At 42.4% G+C, this 20,889-nt stretch overlaps 1 protein-coding gene across 1 annotated transcript; it reads left to right on the top strand.

Moving 5' to 3' along the window:
• Positions 1 to 1,171: 1,171 nt before the first annotated feature.
• On the top strand, positions 1,172 to 20,833 carry RND3 (Rho family GTPase 3). Its single transcript, XM_058548948.1, has 5 exons — positions 1,172 to 1,518; positions 2,000 to 2,087; positions 13,647 to 13,756; positions 16,949 to 17,083; positions 18,811 to 20,833. Exons 1-5 carry the CDS (start codon positions 1,369 to 1,371, stop codon positions 19,060 to 19,062), a joined length of 735 nt encoding a protein of 244 aa, XP_058404931.1. The 5' UTR covers positions 1,172 to 1,368; the 3' UTR covers positions 19,063 to 20,833.
• The last annotated feature ends 56 nt before the right edge of the window (positions 20,834 to 20,889 follow it).

Raw genomic sequence — 20,889 nt, 5'->3', positions numbered from 1 at the left:
CTTTCTGATTTTTTCACCTCATCTTCTTTTCATTTACAAGCCCAGAAGTCTCCATAGGGGAACCTATAAGTTGGTTTGGGCCAATATCCTTACTACAATTTAATAGTTGAAACCTCCTGACCATTTGGAGCACAGGAGATGAAGATGAGAAAAGGACTTATAGAGAAACGAGAACAAATGCATGGACATTTTTAGTCCTCTCTGAGATTCCTGAGGTGGGTGGGTAGGGGGATGGATGCGGAGGAAGGGTGGAGAGGGAGTGGAGGGCTGTACCTGCATTTCTCACCTAAGCACATTTGTGTCCTCTGGGTCCAGCCTAGGGTGGTTTGATTCCAGGGAGGAGGAGGCTACCGATGAAGGAATTCAAGGGCAGGATCAGAATGCCTCCTACCCAGTCTCCTCAGTGCAAAAGGGGCAGTGGGCTGAACCTGTGTATTTGGATCCCTAGTGCAGGAGAGTTGAGTGGCTTTGTCACTTAGTTAAGAGCATCTTCCACTTTTGTTTCTTCTCCTCCTCCATCTCCCTACCCACTCCTTAAAACCTTTCTGCCTCCTGCTGAGTGACTGAAACTGACGGGTTTCAGAAGCTAGTCTGTTGCTGTGACCCAGGCAAGCCGGTTCCCCCACCTGAAATAACCTGGCTTAGCTACTGTTCCATGGCCTATATACCTGATGCAAACCATTTTTCTGAAAAATACAACCACTTAACCCTTCCCCACCCAAGATGTGCTTTCTATGTTTTATAACTATGTTTTAACTCGGGTGAGAAATGTTTTTGCTTTCATAAATGTTCATGAGGCTTCTGTAGCTCAGCCCCTGTTAAAACGTTTTTAAAGGAATTCTAGTAAAAATCAGTATGCACAGACATTCAGTTTCCCACCTCCTCCTGGACTTGTACAGTCCCGTCCATCAGCAAAGCGTCGCTGGGGTCTCCAAGTTGTCGCAGGGCCTTGGTCTGGAAAAGGATCCCGCACGGTCACCCTAGAGGGCGCACTGTTTACATACACCACAAGCAACTAGACAGCGCTCGCTCCCAGGCTCCATAAAAGGGGAGGAGGCGGATCAGTTTCCTTCTCTCATTGAGAAAGAAGAGGATTGGAAGGCCGGGCGTATAAAGCCGCGCAGAGAGCGTGAAACAAAGCAGTCGGGTCGGAATTGGCCTTGGGAAGCGCGGTGTGGAGTCAGGCATAGAACTTGTTGGAGGAGAGTAACGAGCCTGCTCCTCCAGCTCTCGTCTGCGCTGCGCTTCAGGGGTTCCCACCAACCTTGCGATTTATTTTTATATCTGCTTTTTATAGACAGAGAAATATATATATTTTTTTCCTCTTAAGAGAAAATTCCTATTTCAAGAGAAAATAAGACAAGATCAATGAAGGAGAGAAGAGCCAGCCAGAAATTATCCAGTAAATCTATCATGGATCCTAATCAGAACGTGAAATGCAAGATAGTAGTGGTGGGAGACAGTCAATGTGGGAAAACCGCGCTGCTGCATGTCTTCGCCAAAGACTGCTTCCCCGAGGTGAGTGTGGCCTGGAGGGGCTTCGAGGAGGGGGGCGGCCCGCGGGATCCCCGGTCTCTAGGTGGGTTTCCCCTTGCTTTTCCCCTTTCACCCGTTTTCTATTTTTAACTTGTCTTCCTCACTCCTCACTACCTTCCCCCTGGTTAGACTGCTCGGAAAGGGAAAGTGGGCTGGAAGCGTTTAGGGGATGGGACGCGCCTGCACATTCTGCTGTTAGCTTCTGAAACTTGTTGGGTCATGTGTGCAGAACCTGGGCTTGGGAGATTTGGATTCTCCCGTCTTGGAGATCCCGGTGGGGCGAGTGGGGAGTCAGGGGTTTCGGAAAGGGTCTGCGTGTTTAGCGTGTGATCTGGTGTGTGCGGGTTTTATTTTTCGTTGGGGGAATGGGGAGACGATTTTCAGAGGGTGTTCTGCGGCTATCGTGCATTTTAAGATAACCTCTTTGCCCTGTTTCCTTCCTCTGTCCATTTTATTTCTCCAGAATTACGTCCCTACAGTGTTTGAGAATTACACGGCCAGTTTTGAAATCGACACACAAAGAATAGAGTTGAGCCTGTGGGACACTTCGGGTAAGAGAGTCATCGGACCGCGTGGCGCTTGGGGCGGGTTTCCAGCCGCTCGGGGTTGCGCGGCGAGTCTCCAGACCCCGCGCCTGGCAGGCTTTCAGCACCGACCCGCGCGCCACCAGCGCTCTGCGCCCCTCCGTTAACTTTGCCTCTTCCGAGGGATTCCTGCGGTCTCTGCTGGGTGAAAATTTTGTCCCTTCTGGGTGGGGGTGGGAGACAACATTGGGTCGGGGGGAAGGCAGTGAGGAGGGAAGGGCGCTGTGTGCCAGCAGGGTGACCTCGAGGTGGGAACCGCTTGTAGCCGGGTGGCCGCGGAACGGGTGGCCCGCAGGGCTGAGCCCGAGTCGCCTCGGAGCGGCCAAGGTGGCCCCATGTTGTGGGGTTGCGTGTGCCGCCTCGGAACCATCTGGCTCGCGGCGGGCTTCTCTCCAGGATCTAACCTGCTGATTGTCTGGGAGCGCGGCAGCGGTGGTGGGAGGTGGGAGAAAATCCCTGAAGCGACGCAATTACGTGCGGATTCTGCGCTGGGGGGGAGAGTAACGTGAGCGCGGGCGGCTGCGGCGCTCGTGACGCCTACAGCCAGGAATGCGCTGGCTGCGCGGGCGGTACGGGGCGGGAGGTCTCCAGGCGTCCTCTCCGCGCCGCCGGCCGTCCGCGCCCCCTCGGTGCGGACCTGCAGGTCCGAGTCTCCCGCCCTCGACCCCCTCTCGGCCCTGTGATCACGCCGTTCCCCTGCTCCCCCCGCCCCCGTCCATGCCATTCCCTCCTGACCCCTATTGCATCACCCTCCAGCAGCCCACAAGGTCGAGGGCCGCGCTGTTCGCCTTTGACCTTCCCGTCCAGTTGAATTATTGGCGTCGTGGTGAATTATTTTCAAGGGTCTGGGGTTCAAGGCCGGGTTATCGCCTTCCCACGCGCCCACCCACCTACCTGGCGCGCGGTGGACGGGAGGGCCGGGTACCCCGCGAGGGGGAAGGCTTCCCTCGCGCGGCTATTAGGGATTCGGGCAGGGTCAAAAGCAGTGGAGGCGGGAGCATCACTTGGAATCTCGGGCTGCGACCCAGGCACCCGCCGCCCCTGCCTGCGGTGCCCTGCGGCGACGGAGTGCCGTGTCCGAGAAGGATGCCGCCCCCGGAGGAGAAGGAGCCACCGGGAAGGCCGGCCGGATGAAGGCCCCTGAACTTTGGTCTGGGAGCTTAGAAAGGAGCTGGGCTGCTGCGGGTGAACCGAGCCAAATCTTGGGTGAAACTAGCGAGGAGGAGCGCGCAAGTGCCAACACGCAGGTTTTGCTGTCAGGCGGGGAGGCCCCGAGGTGGAGCTGCGCTCAGCTGGTAGTGGCCTCGTGGAGGTGCTTCTGGGCTTCGCGGGCTTCCCACAACCCTAGGCTCTAACCTCGGGAGCCCCCGTGGGACGCCGGGGATTAGAGAGCACGAGGAAGGGACCAAACGGACAGGGTTGCCACAGGCAATCCCTGCACAAAGGCAAGCGAGAAGTCTCGCACGAGCGCCTCTCCTGGTCGGTGCCAGATGCTCCGAGTGCTGCAGTGGAAAGCACCGATTTTGTTTCCCTCTGGAGAGTCAGGCTCCTCCTGGAGCCTGGCCAAGAGCGACAGAACCAGGACCTCACCGTGTTTTGTATTGGGGATTGTACACACAGTCTCGCAGCTATAGGGAAGGTGTTGATAGACGGAATTCTAGTGTTTTCTTCTTTCAGTGGTTCCTATCATCAGAACTGTTACACAGCCTAGTATTTAACAGGCTTTAATTCCCAGACATATCATGGTATTTGTTATGCCTAGTGGGCAGGACAGCTGGTATGGTACCGATAATTAGCACCAGTACTTGCCCCCCTCCTCCAGGCCTGTGTTTGGACCTAATGCGGGATAAGAATTATTAAGGTGTGGGGTCTGTGAGTCTGATCCAGTCGTTGATACAAAGCTGTATTTAGATCTTAGCTACTGGTTACCACGGATTTCTGTGTGCAAATCCCCTACTTCCCTGGGTCTCATTTCATCATCTGAAAAAAGAAGGTACAAAGCTAGATAATGTGCAGGATCTCCCCCAGCTGTACACTTCTTGGCTTTAGTACACTGGATGGGCAAGTCTTTTTGTTTCCCATGGTGGTTGGCTTCAGCTCTTAGTCCCAGTTGATCTGGCATCCCGTGCTGGAGTTTTTGCCACCTACAAGGCAAGCCAGGTCTGAACAGAGCCACTGCTTCCTGGTGGATTTAGGAGGAGACTTATTTGGATAGGGAGGGAGCTATGGATGGGCTTATAGGAGTGCTGGGTCATATGTCCTCTGTCTCAAGCTTCAAGAGTCACAGGACCACCAACAGCGATTTTAGATTAGGCACCCAAAGGGCTAAACTGACTTTTTTTTTAGGAGAGAAAAGACACATTGTTTTTCAAAGGCTAGAAAAAAAAAACAGAATGTGGGCAGTTTATAGTTGGAGGCTTCCATGTGCTGCGCATGTGCAGATAAATATCACTTCAGATATTTTCATCTTTGCACACATAGCATCATGCCTTGCATACAGTAGTCATCCAGTAAAATCTGTTGAGTGAACAAATGAATAATCATATGCATAGTTTCCAAGGAGATGAGACTCCCTAATATTTCCTACCACTGAATTACCTGTGCACAAAGAATGACAACTTAATAAACATTGCTTTTTCATCAAATTAAAGATAATCACCTGAAATGAAGTCTGTAGTGAAATAATCACTTGTATTTTTATTTAATGAAACAAAACCTGTGTGTGTTTAACGAAAATATAAAGGTTTGAAAAAACTGTGATTAAGAAAATATTGCACTGCAAAATTATCCAGTAATGAAGTCTTAGTTCGAATTTAGGTTTATACAAATGGAAAAAAAGGCACAAGGGAGTTATTTAGAATCCCATTATGTTGTTTGGAAGGTGAAATGTTAGTTAATTAAACACAGTCACCAAGCACTGCTTACATTCTAAGAGTAGGCTGTTACTATCAAAAATGGTTTGTCATTCATGGGTAAAATACATCTAGCAAGAACCATTGCATCAGCAACTAATCATTTCAAGTACTTTTAACATTTTTCCATTTCATCTCAAGCTTTTCGTGGTAAATTTCTGAACAGGATTATTTTTTTGACAAATATTTGACATTTTCTCTGCCCACTAAGACATTTGTTTAGTTCAGATTGTGAAAATAATTGCGTGTCCCTGATGCCTCTTGATATATTTATTTTTTCCAACTGCTATCAATTTAACTCCGGAGGGAAAATCCAAGCCAAGTCTCTAAAGTCCTAAATGTCAGATTTTTTTTCCCCTTCTGGAACTTTGTGAAAGTTAGAGATTGATATACGGAAAATTAGGCTTGCCTAACTTCTCTTACATGGGGAGAGAGATGGCATAAACTTTGTCCTTTCAATGGCATTCACAGCCTGTTAGCCTCTTAGCAGAGGGGCAAACGTTTAGGAGACAGAAGCCATTCTTCTCTTATCTGGGTTCTGTACTTGGACGGCTTCTCATAAGGGGTCTCCTTTTTCCCCTAGCAGTCATTCGATTATGCATAGGCAAAACTCTGCCAATTCGGGTATGAGAAAGAATGTTAATTTAGAGTTGGATATGTGGGGCCTCTTTGCACCAAGAGAAAAGAAGATAATTCATTCCCCACTTTTTGAAGCAGAATAACTTAATAGTTCCTTCCATCCTCTCTCTCTCTCCCTCCCTTCTTTCTTTCTGCCCCTACTATGTGCAGATCTTCTGTTAGGCTTCAGAGATACAGTGTTAATTAAAATATGGTCCTGCCACTAAGAGTCATACAGGCTGGGTGGCGCAGGAAGTGGGGAGAAGGAAGCTCTCCCCACTTAGCATAGCCCATATTCAACCTCTGATGAGCCAGTTTTGTCAGATTTTTGAACCCAAGTGCCCTGATCCAGCTGGTTGGAGTGTATTTTCCTTGTCAGGCATCCCTAGTGCTGATAGATCGTCCTCAGAGGTAGGAAGCAATTCCTCCCTCCCACCCCCAAGGCACACACTAATTAAAGCAACCACAAATGGCACTTTGCCAGTTGATTTCTTGCAGTTGCTGAAAGTTATTCCAGCCCCCCTAAAAGTAAACACAACCTTCTCTTAAATAAGGCCACTGTGCATCTTCTAAAAGGGGGGACTTTTAAAGGTAGTCTTTGGATACAGATCCATAATTTCTTGATTTTCATAAGAAATATCCCCTTTTCATTGATAAGATGAGCATTTTTATTCATAGTTGCAGAAATGCTCCTAATGATTTTCAAATTCACACAATGAGTTTCTGCAAAACAATGGGTAATGGTTTCAGCATTTTGAAGTGATATGTGAGACCAAAGTAGTTCCAATATCTTGTGCTTCAGAATCTGCCACATTTGCCAAGCATAGAAGCAATTTGTAGCATGGAGCAAAATGCCTGCTAATAATAGAAACTTCGTCATTTAAGGATCACCATGTCTTTTCCTAAGTGATTTGATTGCAGTGTAATTTCAGCACATGTGTTTTAGGGAGTAATAATCATTCATGCCAGCTTTGAACTAAGACAGGTTAATGCACATTTTATTTAAGGTATATTATTAATTTTAAAATACTCAATTCAGCTGCTAAAATTCCTCCATATTAACTATACTATTTCCTCATGAACACGTTTTTGAATATTGTCATGATACAAGCTTCTTTTAGGCCATGAGTGCTGAAGTTAGCACTTCCTGTATTAGTTTTGAGCATTATTAAGAGAGAATGTAGTATTAGTTAAATTTTGTGCTTAAAGGAAAAGAGAGGAAAGAAAAATCTTGATTACTCATGGCCTGACTTTGAGAACAAACTCCTCTACAAAGATGTCTGTCTATATTGTTACATTTGTAGCTTATACATCGAGTTTGAAGAATGGTCTCGGTGTCAAGCTCTCTATTGAAATATTTCTTACCTGGGATGGAAATGTTTCAGCAGTGTTGGAGATTATTATATAATTAATCCAGAAAAGCAGCTTCAAAAGAGATCACTGGTCCCTTTTTTGTGATTTAACATGTAAGTTAACATATCAAGGCAAGACATATGGAAATGATTATAAAACCAGTAAACATTTTTTTAGGACATTCTGTGTGCAACTCTGCTAGATGCTGTGGGAGCAGGGAGGAGATGGTGCAAAGCTGGGCAGAGCAGCTCCCGCCCTCAAGAGACTCACAGTCTGGTCTTTGGTACTGTAGTTCTTGTTTATAGGACAGTGAGCCTGGAGGTTCTAAAGCTGGATCCACCTAGCAGCAAGAAGATCCAAAGAATTGTTGAAGGCTGCAGAACCAGCCCAAATCCCCTGACTTGTGATTCCTTGCTCACTGAAGCCTGCCACAATTCTTTCCTTATCTCTAGATGTTGACTCCATTCTTCAGGAGTCTTTAACATCCCTCCCACTTGGAAATATGCTTACATTCAATGGCCATTAGGGAAAACAAGATTCTGAAAATCGAAGAATTCTAGTTTAAATTAACCTTGTTAGAGAAGTAAAGAGGGCAAGAATTTACAAAGAAGCCAAAGAAGCATGGGTGCTTGTGGTGTGAATATCAAGGGCAAAATTGTAGAAAACTAGTTCCATCATAAGGTGAGGAATGATCCCTAGGAGCTTAGAGTTGCAAAACCAGGTTCAACTCTTGAGTTTTCACCCTGAATTCTGTAAGAGATGTGGATTATGGCAAAACAGATGACTCTGATGGTGGCTTCTGATAAGTAATATGTAAAACTACATTTGGAAATTTGTCCTCCATGTAACAATTTCCATTTAAACTATGGACCAAAAAAACAAAGGTATAAATTCCCTAAGTCTACATCGTCTCTTGTTTCTTTTTTTAATTTAATTTAAACCCCGTTTAGTGCTGAGTTTTTTCCAATCTGTTTTCTTGCTAAGTTACACATTTCAGTCAGGCGTCCAGATTGGTCCTTCTGATGCCACCTGAAAGAACCAGATGTTTCCGCATTCATCCAGTTCTTTTGCATGTAGATATGACACCAAGGACCAATAGTTTCTCCGCTTAGCTCATGGTGCCTGGTAGGCTGTGCCAAATGAATTAGTTGTGCCCCAGCCGTTGTCTGATGCCCTTTAAATGTCTTCTCAGTCACTGTGTATTGGCAACTTTACTCAGAGACTCCCTTGACAAAACAGAAGTTTCATTGACATGGAATGTAAGCTGCCTCAGAAGTTTAACCAGGTGTTGTGCACATTGGTTTGGAAAAATGAACCTGATGACATAGTATGTGGCAAGGTGAATTGACTCATGGGACTCTGCTCCAAGGAATCTAACTCTTACTATATAAAACACAAAATCTTCAATCTATTACTGAAGGATAGCATCATTTAAAAAAATTAAACATATCTACTCTTACCCTTAAAGCTCTGTGGCTTACGATGGCTCCACTTTAAAATATTTTGATTCTTATATTTTTAAAACATCTGCATTAGATTGGGAGTTTAAGCCTAAAGTTTTATGTAAAGCTCAAAAATAGCAATTTTATTTCTACCTCTTTGACTTTCTATCCAACTATGTATCTGCATTGCCCCCAGAAATTGAAAATATTGATTCTATTTTTATAGCAACACAGAAATGCCCCCAAGTGTTCATAAAGTCTGTTCATAATGCCCATTAATCTGAATGTATAGAAGAAACAAACAATATCCTTCCTGGGAATATTTGTGGCATATTGGTGGGCACGGGGTTTGTAGTGCAGACTGCACGGAAAAAAGAGCTCAATAGATGGGCTGGCCCCATGGCCTAGTGGTTAAGTTTGGCGGGCTCTGCTTCAGTGGCCTGGGTTTGGTTCCTGGACGCAGACCTACACCACTCGTCAGTGGCCATGCTGTGGCAGCGACCAGATTGGCACAGATGTTAGCTCAGAGTGAATCTTCCCAGCAAAAAAAAGAGAGAGTTCAATAGAGTCATATACTGAGCCAAAGACAAAAGTTCTGCTGGGACTTGATTCACATTCTTGAGATTATTGGTAATTTGAAGCTTTCACTCTTAGTAGAGATGGCATGAGGAAATGGAATCTCATAATAATTGGGCAGATCACTCAGTATCACATGTTAGTAACTGGTACAGATGTTCTCTTGGTCACTAAAAATACCAAAATTTAATATATTTTCTCTGCCAAAAATATGCAGTATTCCTAATTTTATTGCTCTTGCTAGGAATTTCTTATGGGGGAAAGGGAAGTCTCTCAATTTAAGGTTCAAATAAAAGAAGTTATATTTATGAAATATTTAACTAGAAGAGTTTTCAGTTCTCAAGCTCCTATAAAGCCTCACACTGTTTGAACTGGTTTTGCAGAAGGTTCCATAAAGCTCCCTTTTGGGCATGAATCTTCTGACATATACATTTAATTATGTACATATATGGTGTGTTCTATCTTTGCGAAAGGATGACTTAAGCAGGCAGGTATGTGTCTGCAGAATTAGTTTCTGGGTGAGGCGCTTTGTGACTATTCTTGGGCTGGAAATATTGCTCTCACCCAGAATTAATGGTCTTGAAGACAAAGATAGGTAGACTTGAAGTTTCAAAAGCCGTTAGAACTTTGCTGACGTTTGCCAAACATAAGGAACTCAGAGAATCCCAAATGTGTACTTTTTCCAGTCTACACGGAGCAAACCTCTTTAACTGTATTATTATTATTTGTTTTTTGGCACACATTTTGCATATGTAGTGTAGTTGTTTCTTTGCAATATGGAGTTTCCTGAAGTTTTCTCTTTGATGGTCTGATAGGTTAATGAGAAAGGGCCTTGGAATAGAGCTGGGTGCTTCAAGTTTCATATACTAGTGTAAAAGGAACACTGCGTCTGGGAATTTCCATGTGCATGAAACGTGTTCCACATGCTGAGAACGTTTTATTTGACAAGCAAAGCTGAGTACCTAGACTAACTGAATTTAACTGTAGTACATTCTTGGGTACTAAACTGCATACTATACGTACATCAGTACCTGCTTTGTATTGCAGTTCAAGTCCAATACTTTCCTGCATAATAAAAAATGTTCAGTGCTCTTTCTTGTATTGTGTTTACTTCTACAATTACCCTGAAAGCTTTTCACATGCATCTTTAAAAAAAAAATCTGTGAAAGTTAGCTTTTGCTGTTTGGCTTACCAGAATGTTTTCAGACCTTTCTGGAGGGATGTAGGCATCACGGACAGGTACTGTCCCTGGTTCCTCACTTACTTACAGCCCCTTGCTTTGGTGTCGCTTCTGCCTCCCCATATTGCTTCTGGCTTCACAGGGGCATTCCTGGAATTCCTCTTCATTTTTTCTTGGCTGGTGGGTTATCCCATGCATGCCTGTGATTATAGTCTGCACTCCACAACTTTGCTTTCCTGACTGCGTTTGTCAGGAGCTTGGGCCTTCCCAGGGAAGGATTCAGAGTGCTTAAATGCAGAGTAAACGCTGTCAAATTACACAGGACTGAAGGTTCTGCTTAGCTGGCGAATTGTTAGATTTTTCCTGGTAGGACAGTTCTTTCCTAATTTCATATTGGTTTTTTTTTTTACTATGAGAAGGTAAGGACAATAGATTTTCCTATCCAAAAAAAAGTTTTAACCTTACCCTATCAAAAAATATAATGAATAAGTGGTCTTATTTTTTATGACAAATGACTCTTGTTAGTGGTTAGACAAATTATGCTTATAACTAATACATGTGGCGATCAGTTTTATTATCACCTTTGGACAGTCTTGTTGATCTCAAAGCACTGTTCATTAGCAAAAGTAATAGGACAGGATCAAAGTGTCAGGCCTAATTAGATCTTGTTAAAGCTCTTAAAAATTGCCTCTCTACCTCAACAGCAAGGTGGTTTATTTTTCATGAACCTTTACATACATATGTATTTTCGTTCAAAATATTAAATAAAATAAAAACGAATGCAGAACCAACCTCCATAAGAATTTGGCTTAAGTTGCAAACTTTGTTTCATTTTAAAGTCAAGCCAGTGTCTGAATTTTGCAGGTATTTGGGTACACCCACTAGGCACAGAAAGCAGCTCACTTGATTCTAGTAAGCTGGAGTCTCCAGTGTGACAGAGGGCTGAAGACAAAGCCAGATCCCCTTTGTGGCCATAAACCGAGTGGGGGAGGGAAATCCAGTACTCACTGGTAGGGAGGGGTAATCTCTGCAGCTATATGGTGACCTATATGTTGAAACCATTCCTCTGGATTTTCCTGGTAGTCTCAGTTTTAATTACTCTATTTTAGTACCTTTGTAATTCTCCAGCTGTCATTCCCAAATTTTGAAATTTGGAAAAGATGGTCTCCATTGTTATGTAATAGTCTTAGATCTGACATTAGCAGTGAGTACTCTCATCTAGTCAAAGGTCATGTCCTGAAGGAATAAGGCACCTGGAGATGCCGGTCCTCTGCAGTTCAGGTCTAATTGAAACTGGAAAGTATCCACACCAAGTTGTCTTTCCTAATGTGAGTGATTTCCAAGAAATGAGATCTCGTGAAGCCAGATAGGTTTCTGATAATCCACGCTGTTGGAGAGCTAAAGAATTAAATTTTTATGGTTTTGGAGTCAGGTCATCTTCTGCTAACTTGGAAGAGCAGAGGAGCTCCCCGTGTACATGTCTGGTATTTGATTTCCACTCTATGATCTGGAATTTTCTGACTCCATGTTTGGAAAGATTTCCCAATGTTTACAGCAGGAGCTGTGTCAAAGTTAGACTTTGGACACAGAAACAGGAGGGGTTGCAATTGAGCAAGTCTGAACTTTACAAAACAAATACGGAAATACCAGTATATTCACAAATAGTGATAAGCCATCTCATTTCTGCTGCCTGTCAAAAATGGTTAAATGAGTGAACTATTTGTGAATTATTCTTTTAACCTCAGATTTCCTTGAGTGGCTAGAAAGGCAGCAGCTGTAGCTTGTCATTTTCAGAGACAGCCTTATTCTAATATGCTTTAATATTTAAAATAACTTGATTTTTTTAAACTTTAAATCCTTTCAGCTTTTGGAAAATATCCTTCAGTTGTCAGTCTCTGCTACGTCAGAATCCTGATTCCAGATGTGGGTAGGGAGCCGCTGCAGCTCGTGAAAATTCTGGCTTAGATTGTCTGTACTTATTCACACTTTTCTTCCTGATTCTAGAACATTCCCTTCCTCCTTGCTTGGTAAACATACCTGGCTTGAAGTTGTCCCTCTCCATCCCTAAAGCAGCTAGTGGAAAGGCCACACTGTTACTGGCGTTCTGTAGTGAATGCTAGAGACCCAGAATATACTGTGAATAGAGGATGGTGCCCCCTAACTGCAGTAACTTCTAGATCTCCATAGCAGCCTCCTGAAAAATTTTGTTTTGATAGAAATATAAAAGGTTATTTCAAAAGCTTCTTTAGTTTTTCTCTTCTCCTGACTTTGACGATCAAGGTGTTGATTTATCAGGGAACAACATGTCATGTTTTTCTGCTAGAAATGGAAGGTGATGTCAAAACGAAACCGGGTTTCAAAAAGACTTTGGTGGCTTAGATTTTCTCTTTCTTCTCTGGCATCACATACATATTTCCCATGTTATGCTCGTGAAGTATCAGTATACCGAAAATGATTAAAAAAAAAAATAGCATTGGAAGCTGTATTTAATTTTATAGTCGCACCATGTTATAATAATTGGCCTCATCTAATCGCCCATCTTTTGCGATTCTGAAAGGAATAGAATAAATTTCCTAAATGACTAGAGAGTTCTGTGGTTAAATTAATTGCCTAGTAACTTGAACCTTTAGGGTCCCCTGGATTTAACTCAGGCTAAAATCCTTGGATCATGCCTTCCTATCACTCTCAGAGATGGAACTGTGTAAAAGAGTGACATGATCCAATATGGCATTTATTGCATTCTTTGGTTGTAACGGGAAGAGAGTCTATATAGGTTTGGGGATCAGTTTGAGTAGGCAAGCTCAAAGGTCAGTGGCTTATCCAAACTTGTAACTTGGAGATAGGGCGGCGCTGATGTGGTTTACTAGGGTTCTCTTGGCAGAGCTCAACCTACCCTTGTCCTCTCTCCCCTACTCATCCTACTATCAGAATGATCTTGAGTTTTGATCTCTTTCCCAAGAAGTAGCTCCATTTATGGTGCTTGCTACCACTCAGCTTTTAATAGCAACAACACAACCGTAGCCATAGTTAATACTTATTGATCCCTTACTAAATGCCAGGCACTGTCTAGGTTTATTTAATCCCAAGTAGAGATGAATGAAGAATCAGAGGTGCAGCGTCCTGAAGCTACCCTGTCTCCCTCAGCGGTGGAGGTGGATTTGCACTCCTGGCTCCACTCTTTGAACTGTGCTGATTTCAGTTTAAGATTCTGGCTCCTCCCCTTGAATTGAAGTCAGATACAAGTGAGGCTTCATTTGTCTTCCGGCAGAAAGGAATATAATGCCACTCGGCTTTCGCTTGTTTGCATTCTTTTCCGGGAATTAGAGGTGGTGGGAGTGGGGCCTCCATGTGACATTCAAGGGATTTAACTCAGAAGGGCGGAGTTAATGTGTGACAGACAAAGGGGATTTTCATCTGAAAACTGTGCATCTTTGTTTCTTCTCAGGCTCTCCTTACTATGACAACGTCCGGCCCCTCTCTTACCCGGATTCAGACGCCGTGCTGATTTGCTTTGACATCAGTCGACCAGAGACTCTGGACAGTGTCCTAAAAAAGGCAAGTGCTGGGGAGCGACGATACAGTTCAGGACCGGCTCCTGTGTAAAATAGACACCTGTGGCTGGCTGGGGAGCTCGAACACTCTAGTTAATGCCCTGCTGTATATTTTGTAATTAAAACACTGAAAAGGACACTCTTATACCATATGTGTCACGAGTGTTAAAGATCAACCTGCTTAAAATTTTATTTCATTTTAAGAAACGAAATACCCCTTTAAGAGCCTCTGTGTTTATCCTATGGGTAGAAATGGTGCAGCTAGAAATAAATATATTTGATCATTGTCAAACATGTCTTCCTTTTTCCTTCCTTCCTTCCTTCATTTACCCTATAGGTTATGCCTTAGTTTACAGGTTTACATTTGACTGCAATTCAGAAACTGAAATGAATACAGAAATAGCTGTTTTAATAAAGAAAGAAGCTGTGTTTCAGTAATGATGTTATTTATCAGGAACAGAGCTAGAACTAATATAGGAGGAATAGGGGTGAATTGTGATCAGGTAGATGTCAGATACTAATAAAAACAGTAGTTGTAAACATGGTATAGATGATAACACATACCTGGTTTCTGGAGGTCTCTAGGTGGAGAAGGGACCTGGGGAAGGTCTGGATGGAACCAGGGGGAGGTTGAGACGAAGGGAACCTGTTGCAGAGTGAGTCACAGGTCCTGGGAAGGCCAGTGGGAGGGAGGAGTATTCCTTGGCCTCCATTAACCTAGGACTCAGCCTCTGGGAAGTGATAGTCCATGGATCAGCATGTATTAGCCACTAGCTGTTTTCTCAGTCCTGGCCTGAGTGCTGTGGGCTTTCAGAATCAGACCTTTCCGTAGACTACTCTCCTCTCCTCCGTGCACTAAGGCTTAGACAGAGGATGTGGTGAGAGCAAGGCAGTGTCTTTGTGTTTTGTGTGTTTATTATTTATATTTCCCTACATATTTGACTTCTTGCCTTATGTGTCATTATGAAATTAGAATTTGAAGATGAATCATCCCCTCTCTATTAAACATGACAAACACAGTTAGTTCAATGAAATATGACTTTCTTAAAAGATCAAAGGCTCTTTTTCACTTTTTAACTCCTTTCAATTTTTAGTAATGTGTATCTAACACAAGTAATGCTAATGTTTGTCAGATTCAGGCAGGAATCCACCTTTCCTATCTTCAATACTTGTAAACAATTGCTGGACATGCAGAGGGAGGCCAAAGTCTTTACACAGCTGAGAACAACATAACAACATGTCTAGTGCTTGTCTGTAGATAAAAGAGATTGCTTGTTTACTGGAGTTTATACTTGATGTAGTATCGAGTTATGCATAATTTATGATGAAAAGCCTTGCTCTTGTTTTATTTTGCTTTTATCTTCTAAGACCAAATGAATAGTGACTTTGGCCTTAGAGATATGGATGAGTGTGTTTTACATTCGTGTGAGGTTTTAAGGCTTATGCTAACCCCTGCTATGGTTTGTCTTGATTAATTGAATCCTTTAAGTCCTTGAATATCAAAGAGGATAGAGTGACTTAAAGCGAGATAGATCTTTTTCTTTTTTTTCAATTCACCTTCTAGTTCTTACTCCAGTGCCGTTTAGCACATGGTAGTTGCCTCTAAATAATTCTGGAAGGGAGGAAGGGAAGAAGGAAGGAAGTAGGGAGTTGGTGGATAGATTAGGCTCTTATGGAAAGTATATTACTCCCTTCAATCCACTGGTATACTTTGAACTAGAATTCATTGGCCACTATATACCTCTAGATCTGAGATGTCTCTCCTGGTGGTCTTTTAAATTACTCCTACAGGATGTCCCTCTTATCTAGTATTATACACATGACTTCATCACCCCCACTGTGTGAATTCCTTTCTGGAAGGCACAGCTATGTCTTAATCATCTTTGTAACCACCACAATACTTAGTAGAGCACTTAATACATATTTGTGCATGTGGGCAGGGAGAGTCAGGCACTGATTCCTGATCTCTAATCTGGCCTCCCCAAGAGCCAGAGCTCTCCTGTGAACACTCTGAACTCCCGACTCCCATCCTGATGGGGATCTCAAGCTTGAGGAAACGAAACCACAAAAAGTCATCCATCTGTTTTTTTTTTGTTTTTTTTTTTTTGCGAGGAAGATCAGCCCTGAGCTAACATCCATGCCAATCCTCTTCTTTTTGCTGAGGAAAACTGGCCCTGAGCTAACATCTATTGCCAATCCTCCTCCTTTTTTTCCCCCAAAGTTCCAGTAGATAGTTGCATGTCATAGTTGCACATCCTTCTAGTTGCTGTATGTGGGACGCGGCCTCAGCATGGCCGGAGAAGCAGTGCGTCGGTGCGCGGCCGGGATCCGAACCTGGGCCTCCAGTAGTGGAGCGCGTGCACTTCACCACCAAGCCATGGGGCTGGCCCCATCCATTTGTTCTTTAAGAGGACAGTTGGAATTCCCTGCCAGGCATTTCTGGAGGTCCTAATAATTCTTGTTAGGTCACTAAACAACTAGCCAGATGGGACTAAACTGAAATATTTAACAACTTTTGTAACTGAAAAGTAACTCAAAGGCATATGAGTCACAGGGTCAGATTCCTTACTGATAGCCCAAGAGAGGGCCTTTGCAAATGTCTTGATCTGTGTTGATTCAGACACTCGAATGGAAGCTCCTTAAAGGAAGAACATTCTGTTTATTGACTCTATCTCCAGTCTCTGAAATCTCAATAGAGATTTCAGCACATGGTGGCTACTCAGTCTTTCTTGATGGGATCAGTGGATGCGTACCTGTGCTTGGGTTGGCTCTGCCTTATTCCCAGCCTTCGATGTTGCGAAGTGCCAGCTCAACATATCCGAGGAGGTAGTCACTCATTAGGATATGTAATTATTCTTAAGGCACTTTTATCTTTCAGAGATACCCCGATAATTAAGAAATTGTTGAAGTCATCTTCTGACAACACCCAAGTCTCTTGCAGTAGAGACAGATAGTGAGTCACAGAGAGGGAGAATAGATAATAATATACATAAATGTTCCCTAATGGATCCACTTTAAATAGTAGTAAAACTTAGCATCTACTTAGAAGATAAATGCAAGTTGCTTCTTCATCTGAAGTGACACTTTCTTTTAAATGTCCTTTTTGAGTCCCTTTCCCCATGTCTGCAGTAGAGAAATTGTTTTCCACTATATGGATGCCAGTGCTTTGCTAATTTCTCATCTTTTCCCCCCATAGTGGAAAGGTGAAATCCAGGAGTTTTGCCCCAACACCAAAATGCTTTTGGTCGGCTGCAAATCTGATCTTCGGACAGATGTCAGTACATTAGTAGAGCTCTCAAATCACAGGCAGACGCCAGTGTCATATGACCAGGTATGTATGTTGTCAATATGCAAATGTGAATTTTAAAAGGAGTGACAGAAGTGGAATATCACTCAGAATAAATAAAATTAAAGTAGCCAGTTTTCTAAAGGCTCAACCAGTGGTCAACTCCAAGTGTAAGACCCTTTACTAAGATGCAGAATGAGCACCACGTGTCCAAATTGTGACCATCTGTAAACACAGATGGAAGGGGCTGGCGTTTTGGGGGCTCTGCCTTCACAGGGAGCATCTAAGCCCCTTCATGGCAGCCCATAGCTCAGATTAATGTTAAGACTGCTAAGTGAGCACCAGAGTGACCTGGGGCAAGGTTTGGCTGAAATTACAATGATATTTCGATGCTGGACTCTCTCGAAAAGCTTTCCAATCTTTTTTTAACAATTTACTCTCTAAGGATTCATGTGCATGTATGCATAAATAAGGTAAGTTTGAAAAGATCTTTTAGAGTGTGAGATGCTCTGTCATTCCTTAGGGAAGTCACGTGGTGTTTGATCACTGAGTACATAAACAGTGGGTCACATGCTCCCCTTGTGTATCTCTGCCACGCCCCCTGGGTTTAAGGTTAAACAGATTTAAGAGAGAATGTGGTCAAAATCAGTAATACTCTTTAAGAAAGTTAATCTTATTTTACACTCAGCAGCACAATAAAATACTGAAAAGGCCATTGCCAGTAAAGTAGAACACTCCATAAAACTGTCTGTCAGAGATTCATCATTTCTGCAGGCATTTCCACGAAGTATTTAAAAAGGGGAAGAATCGGTTTCACAAGTTCATTCTCTTAAAACTTACAACCAGATTCTACAGAGAGTTCATGTTGAAATAGCTAGAATTTTATTCAGTATTCATCATTTTAAATACTGTAGTCTTCTTTGTTTTGCATTTCTAATTAACAAAAATCTAGTTATTTAAATAAGTCGTTTTATGCATGCATGTTTATTATTGTGTATACTAGTTGTCTGGTCCACGTTTAGAAATCACATATTTTTTGTTTTCTAAAGCTATAGATGTCATAACAGTATTATTGCTTTCCTCAATTTATTTTGACCCTAAGGCATAATCACATACGTTTCAAAATTGATTCTCAATTCCATCCCTTACCCCTGTTTTTAGTACAGCCTATTGACTAGTCTTGAGTGCCGTTTACACTCAAGAAAAGAGAAATTGAGTGCCCCATGGGGTGCTGGGACAGGCCCTAGGAGCCACAGCACCCCTGCCAGAGCCATGTGGGAAATACAGCATTTACATTCATGACCTTCAGCTGACTTTTTCCAGTAGATTCTCTGGGGACTTCTATACTTTGCTGTGACCTGGAAGACTTAAGTGTCTAGTTACTCTTGATCACAGTTGGTAGTGAAGATGAATCACTTCCTTAACTCCTCTCCTACTTCTTTGAATCACCTCATACTAAGTGATGATCAGGACCCTCGTTTATTGATGACCCAATGACACTAGATCAGCCTTTAGCACTTCTTGGAAGTCAAGCAGTATCTATTGAGTGATGATAATTGAACCTCTTAGGACTGGGTCTTGACTGAAGATATTTATGAAATAATAAGGCAGTTCAAATTAAAAAATGGATTTTTTTGCAGCAATACCTGGAAAATTCGGTTAACGTATTAGAAACGTTTTGCCATGCATTATTATTTTCTGGTATTAGAAGATACTTTATAACTTTCCCCACAGACTTATTGCTGATTATAACCCCTCCTTTTGCTTCTCAGGGGGCGAATATGGCCAAACAGATCGGAGCGGCCACTTACATTGAATGCTCAGCTTTACAGTCAGAAAATAGCGTCAGAGACATTTTTCACGTCGCCACCTTGGCATGTGTAAACAAGACAAATAAAAACGTTAAGCGGAACAAGTCACAGAGGGCCACAAAGCGGATTTCACACATGCCCAGCAGACCAGAACTCTCGGCAGTTGCTACGGACTTACGAAAGGACAAAGCGAAGAGTTGCACTGTGATGTGAATCTCCCATTATCTTTAATGAGGACAAGGAAATCTAGTGTAAAAAAACACCACAAACAAAACAAAAAGGTGAAGTCTGAACAAAGTACACAGCCAAAGTCACATATGCTGGAGGCTTAGGAGGCATTTGAAAGGATGCTCATCTTTTTGGAATCCTGTCCTTAGGTTCGGCATGTAGAACAAGTGGTGAGGAGTGAATACATTGAAGAGTTCTGAAGTGTGACTTGAAAAATATGCCAAAAAAAAGAGATTCAAATGGGCTAAGGTAGATGAGGAGGAATGCGAGTACCTCCAAGAAGAAAAATCATGCTCTGAATGGTGCTTGCTTTTTTGTTTTCTTTGTTACAATCTATTCATGGATCTCTACTTTGATTTAATTTTTAAGTGTTTTAATCTCCTTTACAAAAAGTATATATTAATGTACCGTCCTCGTTGGGGAACTGGCACTGTGACCTTAGCGTTTAGTTTTCTAGAGGATATGATCTAATTTCCTCCTAGCTCATCATTAAAATGGAAATTGTATCAGGACCCATGGGATATCCAGAGGAAAAGTTTGTGAGGCTTTGAAATCTTGGCTTCCTGAAGATAGCTGAGCGAGATGATTCTAAAGAAGGGCTTTTACAGTCTTGCAAGATATGCAGACGGCACTACAAAGATCGAATAGATTGAGTAGGAAAAAAGTGTCAATTTTTATTCAGTCTGATGGTTCTGTTCATCATTGTGATTAAAAGTGGTAAATTGCTCCATGTAATATTTTTGTGCGCTGTTTAGAGAAGAGGGTGTGTGCTTTTTTTGCCATCGTTGATAAAAATGCAAAGTCAAATAAAAGGTGTCTTGGTTTGATGTCATAGAATGATCCAAGGGGAAAAAAAAATGTTAGGTACTATTTTCACCTGAAAAGATAATGAATGAAGGAATAGTAGCAGAAAGCACAGTTTGTGAGTAAAGCTGTCTGGAATTAAGTTACCAAAAGTACAAAGCAGAAGGCCTGTTATTTTGGGATGAAACTCCGAAGTTGGCAGCATCTGATGATCTGTTGGTTTATTTCACTTTCTTTAAATGAACATCGATAAGAGTAGGACCCTCTTACCTGAGCTTTAGATAATCCTTAGAGGAAAATTATGTCATGTCAGTGCTGACACTATCCTAGGGCATTTCTAGAGAGTGATTACTAAACCTCACTTAACCAGATTCAGCCAAGGCCCATGGTCAATACTTGATTACTGTCGTTACAAAAAATAATCAGCATTTAAAATAGTTTACAGATATTTTGTGATCTGTTCCTTTTAGAGCTTCTTTCAGAGAAGAAACCAGATCTGACCTGATTATTGTTGGCGCTTGTTGAAAACGAGCTTTCTTTCCAATGATAAAGCTTCATTTTTGAAGTATTGAAGCTGTGCTCCCACTAAATTGTGGTAGGAGAGGAGATTAAGGTAATTACAACATTTGGTTCTATGTCTTACAAGCACTTTGTTTTGTCTCTGCAAGAAAATACCATTCCACTCATTTCCCACGAAATACAGACGTTTTCCCAACAACATCATACGCTTTGATTGATGCAGCATTATGCTTTGGGCAGTATTACAAAATAGCTGGCAAGTGCTTTCTGTATTTAAATATTGTAAAAAGAAAATAAGTTATAACTGTTATAAAGCAAAACTTTCATTGCATTTTTTTAAATGTTGAAGTCTCTTTGTACGTTTGTTTGGTCAATGTTTCCGCAGTATTTATTAAAACGTACTTTTTTTTCTTCCAATAAAAAAGTAACCATGTCTTTGTCTAAATGATCTGTCTTTTATGATCTACTTCTTGATTTAGTTGTTTACTT

This window comes from Diceros bicornis, chromosome 10, assembly GCF_020826845.1.
Source record: "Diceros bicornis minor isolate mBicDic1 chromosome 10, mDicBic1.mat.cur, whole genome shotgun sequence".
Taxonomy (NCBI): Eukaryota; Metazoa; Chordata; class Mammalia; order Perissodactyla; family Rhinocerotidae; genus Diceros; species Diceros bicornis.
The sequence above is the reverse complement of the archived record's forward strand: the minus strand, read 5'-3'. Positions and strand labels throughout refer to the sequence as shown.